General features: G+C 41.8%; 1 protein-coding gene across 1 annotated transcript; it reads right to left on the bottom strand.

Moving 5' to 3' along the window:
• Nucleotides 1-496: 496 nt before the first annotated feature.
• Nucleotides 497-9,179, bottom strand: KLHL41 (kelch like family member 41). The gene is made up of 6 exons (XM_079979031.1): nucleotides 7,993-9,179; nucleotides 5,173-5,330; nucleotides 4,984-5,091; nucleotides 3,526-3,711; nucleotides 1,917-2,063; nucleotides 497-852 (listed from the first exon to the last, which is right to left on the bottom strand). Exons 1-6 carry the CDS (start codon nucleotides 9,100-9,102, stop codon nucleotides 741-743), a joined length of 1,821 nt encoding a protein of 606 aa, XP_079835157.1. The 5' UTR covers nucleotides 9,103-9,179; the 3' UTR covers nucleotides 497-740.
• Nucleotides 9,180-10,967: the final 1,788 nt, after the last annotated feature.

The following is a 10,967-nucleotide window of genomic DNA, read 5'->3' as shown; positions in this document are numbered from 1 at the left end:
GGCTGGCCCATGCTTTAAACCTGCAGAACTCCACAACTCAGCAAATATCACCCCCATATTTTAAGGGGAAGCCAAGCTGATCTTTAAAAAATGGAGGCGGCTTCCATAACCTAATTCTCAGAATGCAAGCACAGGAATTGGCTATACAGTTAAATGAATACCAGGCAGAGGGAATTTCCGCTTATGCAGGAGAGGGGAGTTCCCTGATATATTTTTTTAGAAATTGTCCCTTCCTATTGCAACTCCCTGATCCATATGCTGTAGTGTGCCAGAGGATCTTCCAATCCTCAGGCAGCAGAGGAAGGCAAGTTACGGTAAAGTCCTCTGCTGTGATTGGTGCAGAAGCTCCAAGCCCATTTTATGTGAAAATAGTTTTGAAATGTATAACAATCCAAGACAGCCTAGAAGATTGGGGCGATAAGCATATTTTGTATATGAGGCTACAGCAAAAATTGCACAGGTAGGAACCATTTCTAGGTGAAATCTCCCAGACTCATTTTTAGTCAAATTCAATTTTATTCAGTGTTACAGCAGAATTTACTTCAAATTCAAACTGTTAGTAAAAACTGAGGGCGGGGGGCATTGGGCACCTACAGAAGTTAATACGTATAAGACAGATACATGAACAGTTTAATGAATCAAGGTAGTTCTCAATCTCTGTATAGGGTAAGCTTGCACAACAAAACCAGAGGGGGACAATAAAAAATAAAAAATCATCATTAGTCAATCTTCCTTTCACTTTACAGCTTTGAAAGCTTAAAGAGATTCAGGCCAACAGAAAGACAAGAGGCACCAGAAGCGTAGCGAATTTCTTTCAGCATCCCACACCACTCCTTCTTCTCGTCGTCATACCTGCATGGACAAAAGTTACTATAAGTAGGCACCTGAGATCACAGAGCAACGAATCCCTTTCTATGTTTACAAATACCAACCATGCATTAGGATCCCAACATAAAATGCCAGTTATGACAAGGCTTTATTCTCCATAGTACATCATTGATTTAGTGACTCATTTCACAGCTCTGGAACTGTTTGTTATTTCCCAATGTTCTTTTTCCTTGTGGTCCTCCAGCTGTTATTGGGCAACTCCCATTATCCGTGACCGTTGGCCACGCTGAAAGGGGGCGATGGGAGGGAGTAGGAATCCAATGACCCAGGGCGGCCGGTGGTTCCTGATCCCTGCTTTAAAATTTCACAACTCAAGTAATAGTGTCAACTCTTAACTGAATCAGCTATCTGCATCAGTTTATATGGTTTATTTCTATTTTGAACATGTTAGGCCAAAAAACTTAGGGGTGCTTTCAACACCGCACTATGCAGATAATTTTGGAATGATCTCCCCTTCTCTGCCCATGCGGTCCCTAAATCTGTTCTTTCCCCACAGAGCAGATTCAGGGACAGTGTGGGGCCAGCACAAAACTGTAGCTAAACACTGCCTTTGAAAGGCAATCTAGCATAAACCCTGCATAAAAGATAGACGAATCCATCCACCACTCAAGCAAAGAGTCTGGCCTGTTTGTGGGAAAAGAGGTTACTCCTGCGATCTGTAAAGCATTTAGACAATTTTTTGATTAACCTGAAGTTAAGATTATTTAGTCCTCTGAAGTGAGTAATATTTCATAGCAAAAAAAAAAAGATGGAATTAACAGGCTTCAGATGAGATGATAATATACTATGACAAAAGATTGTCAATAAAAAATAAGCTGACATTAGAACGTTTACAAAAGCAGCAGTTTTTCACTGGATTCTGGAGATGACCTCGTGCAGTGTGAATATGAAATATTTTAGTCTCTCATACAGTATCCTATACATGTCTACTCAGAAGCACATCCCATTAAGTTCAGCAGGAGTGCTGGCCAACATGTATGCAGTTACCGTCTTTGATTAGCAAAAGGAGTAATATTCATGCAACTTACTTCCAGATGTCGTTCACCTCATTAGGTGCAAATTCCTTCGTTTCAAGCTGAATCATAGCAAAGCCTCCAATAGCATACAAGGAGCCAGACAGATCAACTAAAGAAATGGAGCTTCTCTCTTGTGGAAACTCTGGCATAACCTCCCATCTGTAATTTAACAAATATTAGATAATGCTCACTTTTAAAACATAACTTTAGTATAACAGCAGAGCAGGAAATATATATATATTGTTTCCACTTCATTCATGCAAGGACTCCTTCTGTGAGCAGAACTCCTTCAAGGAATGAAGTGAAAATGTTGGATACAACCCACACTTTCTCAGATATGCTGGAAAACCTCTGGCCAAGCTCCAACATATGGTGAGGTGATGGTGCCAAAACGGGGGGAGTTCTGGGGTGGCAGCAGGGTTCGAAATTATCAGGGCGCCAGGCGCATTTTGCACCTAAAGATTCTCCACTTGGGAACACCTCAAAAAATCTGGGTGCCATTTTTTTGCGCCTGGCTGACACTTGAGGATTTCTGAAATGTATGTGCTTTGAAGCTCTGAAGTATACGCTAACAACAGACAATGAGGAGTTCAACAACGAAGAGTAGAACGTTTTGAAAACTGAAGTACGGTACCAATATTTTAATTGCAAACACCAAATTAAACATGTATTAACAATTTCTGCTAACAATTTCTATTAACGAAGTGTCACTTATGTGAATTGCGTATTAAAAAGGTAAAGGTACCCCTGCCCGTACGGGCCAGTCTTGACAGACTCTGGGGTTGTGCGCCCATCTCACTTAAGAGGCCAGGGGCCAGCGCTGTCCGGAGACACTTCCGGGTCACGTGGCCAGCGTGACATCGCTGCTCTGGCGAGCCAGAGCCGCACACGGAAACGCCGTTTACCTTCCCGCTGGTAAGCGGTCCCTATTTATCTACTTGCACCCGGAGGTGCTTTCGAACTGCTAGGTTGGCAGGCGCTGGGACCGAGCAGCGGGAGCGCACCCCGCCGCAGGGATTCGAACCGCCGACCTTTCGATTGGCAAGTCCTAGGCGCTGAGGCTTTAACCCACAGCGCCACCTGCGTCCCGCAATTAGTTAATGCTTATTTAAATAATTAGTTAATAATTAATAATAATTAGTTAATGCTTATTTAAATAATAAAAAGTGTTGCCGACCCACCCACCCTGGTGGCGACAAAACATTCTATTCTGGCACCCACAACCCAGTTCCCAGAAGCCATTTGGCTCCTTGCTTTGCTATCCCAGTTTCTAAGACGGGGTGGCGGTCACCTTGCAGGTGTACACCCATCTATAGGACCATTGCTGCTAAGCGCTCCAGAGCTCCACCAGCCCTGCCATGTCACCTCATCCCATCTCAATGAGCGCAATGCCACCGCTAAGACACCACCACTCCTTCAACTGCCTACCCCCAAATCACTGCTGCATTGGCTGCCTCTGCTTATGGAAGAAGGGAGGCAATATGGTACTGTCATTCTAAACACAATCACTCCTTTCCAAGACAGATTGTGTGAATTTGGTAGTGGGTTTCTGCATATCTGTAGTGGGGAAAGCTCCAGCATAGGTGTGGCCAATGAGAATGAGACTGCATATCACACTCACTTGTTAGTGGTGAGATCAAATGCTTCAACGGAAGCGGAGAGGCCCTCTTCGGTAACTCCCCCTGCAATCACAATTTTGCCTTTATGGACAGCGATGCCAAACATAGAGCGAGCCACTTTCATAGGGGGAAGATCACGCCAGTCTCCCCTCTTGGAATTGTATGCAAACACTCTGTTAGTGCATTTTCTGTGGAGAGAAAGAAACAACGTGAATTGTTCTCAGAAATCACAACTCGGCGGTCACAACGAAAAGGTGTGAACATCTTGCAAGACATTTCCACTTCGAGGATAACAGGCATTCGGATTTGGAAAATAGTTTCAAATCCAATCCAAGCATAACACGCTAGGACCAAGAAAGAACTTCTAGATAGATATGCCAAACACCTTAACATCCCATGACTTTGAATGGGAAGATAATGCATTAATTTGTATCCTGAGTTCTTTCTGTTATTTATATTGCAGATGTCAACTTCCTAATGTTTTTCTCTATCCTTTCTTAGAATGGCTGCCTTGGCTTCTGTGGTCTGGATCAAAAGTCCTCAGAGAAAACACCTCACAGCATCTTGAGATGGAAGACCTGCTCCCAGCCTTGCAGTCCTTTTCCCACCTGGCATGGGAGGGCAGGGCCCGGACTGACTCCAGCTACAAAGGTTGAGGCTGCTGAGCAGTCTCTTGGGTTGGGTACTATTTAGGAGTTTTCGTTGCTGTTGTTGATACTAATTTTTTGTATCTTTACATTTAGAACTTATGATTTATGTGAAAATTGTTCAGTTTGGTCATGTACATTTTGGCATCCTTTTTATTTATTCTTTTTGACTACATTTATGCAAATCTTTTTATGCTGTAAGCTGCCCTGAGCATGGTTTTAACTATGGAAAGGTGGCATACAAAGAGGATGATGTTCCGCTCCCATGATATTTAACTAATGGAATACCCATTCTTCTTTTCAGCAGTGGCTCATTTCATTAACTTGCCATGGTCTCTTCTGTATATGTTACAAGTTTTCCATTAATTCTGCCATCCTCAGCCAATTTGTTGCTACAGTATAGTTCAAGAGCAAATCAACATATTCTCCCAGAATGTTGCATAATATACACACAGCCAAAAACCAATGCTGGATATTTCTAAAACTATAGGCTGAGATTTCACCCCTCCAGTATGGTGACACTGGACACATGCAATGGGACATGCAATTGTGAACTTCCCTGAGACCTGTGGGTATAGGGTGGTATATATTTTCAATCAATCAATCAATCAATCAATCAATACTAATTCATACGATCATGGGTTCCAGCCCTTTTCCTCTCTGCAGCAGAATTTCCCCACTGCCTTTAACTTCAGTTATGGTTACATGGGCACCAACTTTAATCAAGGTTAATCAGGGGTTGAAACAGGGCACAAGTAGAAACGTTTTACCATGCCCCCCTCCCCACCATTGGGACACTTTTGAAGTACTCACTTATCATCAGTCTTTCCTCCAAGACAATATACAACTCCATTGTGTGAAGTAGTAGCATGGCCATAGACTTTGAGGGGGAGCTTTTTGACCTCATTCCATTTGAGGGATCTGGAATGGAAGAGGACCCAGTAAGGCAACAGAAAATTCAACGAGAAGCTCCAGTAAACACAACAATATGAAGGCACCTACGTGGGATCATAGCATAGTACAGAATCCAGAGACTCCTCAGTTTGGAGGTCTTTGCCTGCAATTACATAGATTTTGTTCTCCAGTTCACCTAGTCCAAACAGGCACCTGGCTGATGGCAGCGGAGGAAGACCAACCCATTCAGAAGTGATGGTATCCAACTATATTTTTCCCCAAAAAAATCAAAATAAGAAGTATTAGCAAAGACATACAAAAAGACATACAAAAGAGTACATAGGCCTGAAAGATGGTAAAACAAGAGTGCTCAAAGAGGTAATAGTAAACTGTGCAAAGGAAGGAAGGATAAAAGGTAGAATAAGCAGGTGAAGAAAAGAAACAGTACAGAATCCATTCCTCCCATCCTGACTTTTAACCACATACAGTGAAGACTCTGAATGTACTTCTGGAAAGAGAACTCAGAAGGTGAGAGCTACACCCTTTGGATGTGTGCACATGATTTGGGAGAGGGCTAACCTACCAAAACTCTAGCCTACCTTTAAATGTTTCCCATATGGGACTCTGCCAGCAGAGATATCATCTGTAGGCTTGTATAGAGATTACAAATAAGTAGATCTGATCCATGACAACATTCCCCTCCTCCCCATTTTAAAAACCTTTATGCATTGTGTGTCTTCTTTAGTCCCATCCCACAAGCTTCCCCAACTTGAATCTTGATTATACCGTCCTCCACCCCACCAGACCTCTGTACCAAACTTGCGAGTCCCAATGCACCTTTTGAAAATTACTAAACTATGCCCTGCCCTAATAATGCTTGCTATGTTTTCCTGACTATACATTTTTCTTCCTTTTTTATGACTGTTTTACATTCAAACTTTCCAAGAACTATTTTATCTCCCCCGTCTACCCACCAATTCTTCTACTTACCTGGACATATTTTTCACAGAGGTGGGGAATTTATCTCTGGATTGTAGTACCTCACCCTGGGCTGAGCTGAATAGGAGGCTCTCTTTTTTTGCAAAATATTTTGCCAATTGCAAAAAGGAGGTCCATTATTATGGCAATCGTGAACATGAACTGGGATGAAAATGTACACTCCCTTTAAAGCAGCCAGAACTGAATTATTTGGGTGTTGGGTAAGAGCAGGAGAGAAAGAAATCCGAACAAGACAGGTGAAGTGAGTGGATGAATATTTAAATTTAAATACAGCTTGTGTAAAGATGGGCCAAGACAGAGCCTTGGCTGAGTGAGCAGCTACAATATGCCCCAGTCACTCGGAGGCTATACTAAGAGTAGGGTGGGGGTTTGATAAAAGAAAAAGTAGAAGGAATAAAGAGTAAATAGAGAAATAGAAGAAAAGCAGCTAGCTGGACTAATAAAGACCAAACATGGCAGTTACCTGAATGACCACCACCTTGTGTAGAAGCCTGTCCAACAACCCAGGTCATCAGGGAAACCCTTTTGATGGCACCAAGTCCTGTGGATTACTGTAGGACAGTGGCTCGAAACATACAAACTACCTTATAATATGTTGAAGGGCAAATAGGATCCTCCATTTATCAGTTGTTTGTTATGCCTGAACTTGTGGAAACACTGGTTATTTTAAACTATGGCCTGTTCCAACAGGCTTACAATTTTGGCTTGTTAGAAAATACAGGTTAACAATTGCTGAAACTAATCAAACTGTTCCGATGCAACAAGGAACTCCAATTGGTTTAAAAGTGAACACAGATGCCTCTAAATCTCTTCCTTGCAGCTGTGCCAGAAGAGATGGGAAGGGAAAGTATGTGGGGGTCTATCTGCTGCTTGTGCAGGTAACGCAAAACTAGAGTACTGCAGACAAAATGAGCCATCTTGCTCACTCCATCAATGGCTTAAGATATTTGGGCTCAGTTATTGACAGGAAAGTTTACATTGTGATGGAACTTAAAAAAGAACAGCAACAAAGTGAGCAATGTAGCACATTTTGACCTAGAAGTTTACATGTACCCAGAATGCACACAGCCTGCAAAAGCAATGTCCATAAATATGAACTGCTGCTGCTGAAATGAATGGGGAGACCCTTGGAATTGTTCTCTCTCTCTCTCTCTCTCTCTCTCTCTCTGTGTGTGTGTGTAGCAGGTGTTATACCCATTAGGACTCACTGTATTAGAATGTCTAACTATGGGCAGATCCCCCAAACAATCCTGGGGGCTGTGGTTCTGGGAATTGTAGCTTTGTGAGGGAGAAAATACAGTTCCCAGGATTCTTTGGGAGAAGCCATGTGCTTTAAATAGAATTTAAAACCCACTTTACACGTGTTCAGATGTTCATCTGAGCAGACATTCAAGGGGAGTGGGATTGCACTTGTTCCTGCTGGCTCTGCCCCCACTCTGCTCATATTTATGCAAGTATGAACTGCATGTGAGTAGGTTCTTTCAGACATTTCACCAGGATAGAGCTGTGATTTTAAGTCAGAGCACACATGATGCCACAGCTTCTGTTATACAGTACAATTTTGGTTTCACGTCAATAACATTTTGTAGACCAACACAGTTGGTGTTGCTGACAAATGTATTTTTAAAAAGCTTTTAGAGGAGAATCTTCTAATATTATAGAGGAAATCAGACAGTTTAGAAAGCAAAACAGGATCAAGGGTAATCTGGAAGGAGTGGTGAAATTATTGGATCAATGGTAAAATTACAGGATAAAATTATTATGCACCTTTGGATTTCTAAACTCTTATGACCTTGAACTAGAAAGACAATACAGGATGTACAGCTCCTACATAAAAGTTGCACACCAAAGGAGCCACACAAAAGCTATGTTTTTAGCATGTGGAGTTCAATTATTTCTTCCCTTACCAAACAAGCCAGAGATTTATACCTGGAAAAAGTATGATTGGAAAGGCTGCTCCTTGTTCTCTTCATCCACATACAGTCCTCCCACTACATAAACCTGCTTCTGTTTAGTGACTATGCTGGAATGATTTCTGGGAATCTGTTCCGACAGCGCTGCCAAGTAACATTCATTCTCTGTGGGGTCATAAGCCACAGAAGCTGTATCGTTTATGAGAAGAATAAGGTCTTTAGTAAACATTCCATGCCTTGGAATATCATTTAGGTAACCAGGAAGCAAATCTTCGTCCCCCACGTCACCATTAACCTCTCCTTTGCCCGATTTGCCTGCACCTTTGGTTGGCTCAGGCAGTTTCCCAGCAAAGGCATCTTTAATAACCTTAATCTTTTTTGAAAGATCTGGGTTGTTTTTGATGATTTCATCCTTCTCAACATGCTCCTTGAAATATTTCTCGTCCATCAGGCGAAAGCGGATGCAGTCAAACACTTCTCCGAGGTTCTTCGCTCGATTCTCTTTATCCGCTTGCACCCATCTCATCACAGCCTCAAAAACCACTTCCTCCTTTTCGATGTTCAAGCTGTCTGGCGAAATCACGGAGATCAATTCGTGATGGGCGAGCTGCCTGAAGTCCTCTTCTTTGCAAATCTTCACAAAGTGGTCTGACACAAAGTCACGGGCGGACAGGGCAAGTCTCGGGCAGTCGAGGAGGAGACCTAATCTCAGGATGGCCAGGCAATTGCCAACAGCAAGTCTCTTCTGGAGGTAAGAAACACAGACAGTGAAAACGGAAGGGATTTGAAAGCGGCTTGCCAAAGCAAAAATATCTTGCACGTTAGAATCGTTGAGGTCAATGCTTGCAGAATAAAGGTACTTAAGAATCATATCTAGGATGACAGGATCGACATTGTCCAGCACCACCTCTTTCTTTTTCTCCTCGCTTTGCTCCGATAAGAAGTACTCACGGAAATAAGGACTACAGGCTGACAGAATCAGTCTGTGGCAAGGGAGACTTTTATCCCCGGCTTTTAGGGAACAATCAACAAACTTTTTCTCTTCCAAAAGTTCCCTAAGGCCATCTTGAAGAAGCGTGGATTGATAAAGCCGAAGCTCTTCCGCAAGTTCTCTTCGGGAATCCATTTTGTGGAACGACTGGGCAAGGAGGTAGGAGAGCCCTCTTGCTGGTACCTAGGTCTGCCTGAAAAAGGCAGATCAATGTGCTCTGCCCGGCCTGAAGCTTCTGTAATTTAATCTGGCCAGCTAAATATAGGTACAGACTTTCACAAGCTGGAATTTAGGGTGGATGGTGTGGAAAGAAGAGTGGAGCTTGCAGCTGTCATGGGTTGAAAGAAGCAACTGTTGCTTTTAGTCACTAGGGAACCACTTTTACTTGGTTACACACACTGAATCACCAAGATTACTTGCAGAATATAGTTAGAACCTGTAGTCAGCAAAGGTGCAGAATTAGAACCAAGGCAGTTACTATGAAGTAGGTCTTTAAAATGCTAATATTACTCAAGCAAGATGGGAAAATGTGGAAGCCAGCAGGTGGAACTATGATAGCCACTCATAAGTGAGTCATTGCATTCATTTAAAAGATTGTTTCAGAAAAATCAGGCCAGTGCCTATGCCTATGAAAACAAATTCCAATGAAATATCTGCTAGATACAAATATAAAGTTACTTTCATTTAATAACATATTCACCCTTTAAGCGATGGGGAAATGTCCACTGATTTAAAATAAAAACAGTATTGCATCCCAAAATGTCAGTGATCTAGTATGTGTGCTTAGCCAGACTGGGTGTACTTTTCATATCATTCAAGAATGATAAAGGAGCTGCTGCTGGAGTCAAAGCAAGAACGTAAGATTTCTGGGAACACAGTGGCTTAAATGAATCAATAGGTGCAATTCTTCTACTACTGACATATAAATTCTAATTTTAAATGGACCAACCCTGCAATTTTATACAATTTACTGAAATTCACCTTTTACTTTCAATATAACTTTCATCAGAAGAAATGGGTTGGATGTAGGACTAAGTTAGTCACACTTTGGGTTGGATGTAGGACTAAGTTAGTCACACTTATGCTCCATTGAAAAGGAAGTGAAAAATTCAGTCATGAGTAACTGAAGTTTCAATGATTCCAGTGGGACCTAAAGTGTAACTTAGGCTGCATTCCTGACTCCACCTACCTGACAGTAAACCTCAGAATTCGACAGAACTTACTTCTGAGTAGACATAGGATTACACTCTTAAATCTGGAGCTAGCCCTACATACTTATTTAGGAAAGATTAACTGGGTTTTTTCTCAATGTATACTCAACAGATCAGCTGCTAAAATAACAGCTGGATGAACAAGTCATTTGACATTTTTCCATTTACAGAAATTGTGTGCATGGTATGGTCTCGTGAAAACTTAGCAGCTGCCTCTCTCAAACAATAACTGACATTTAATTTTGCATGCAGCATACTGTTGGTTCACTGCATGGAAAAATTATGTTGTGATACTCCTACAGGTAAACAAATTTGACAAAAACAAAGCTGGAATGAAATTTTTGATGAACTATAGTATTATGCAATTTTACATGTGCGTGCGCACACACATACACATGTCATTCTGTTTGGGACTCGCTTGAAGACAATGGGTGGAATTTATCACTGTGAAGCTTTATTTAGTGGAATTCCCAGGTGGAATTCAGTGGAATCCCCAGGCGTAATGTTACTGGCAAAGCCGAATCACAAATGGTGTGGTCAGTGTGCACCAAATCTGTACTCGGTAATAGTTAGTAAGTAAAATGGAAATAAATATTGAACAGATAAAAAGGTACAATGACAAGACAAATTCAACATTTGTCACCAGTAGAATTCATAAAAGTAAACTTCATTTCTTAGCATACAACCAGGGTAATGGAATGTGCAGTATATTGGTGGAATTGGTGGAAGTAAGAGTAAGATTTAATGACTGGGTCATAGTTGGAAATTCAGAAATACCACATATTATCT

The sequence above is a fragment of the Podarcis cretensis genome (assembly GCF_951804945.1).
Source record: "Podarcis cretensis genome assembly, chromosome: 1".
In the NCBI taxonomy this organism is placed as follows: Eukaryota; Metazoa; Chordata; class Lepidosauria; order Squamata; family Lacertidae; genus Podarcis; species Podarcis cretensis.
This window is presented reverse-complemented; position numbering and strand designations above follow the sequence as displayed.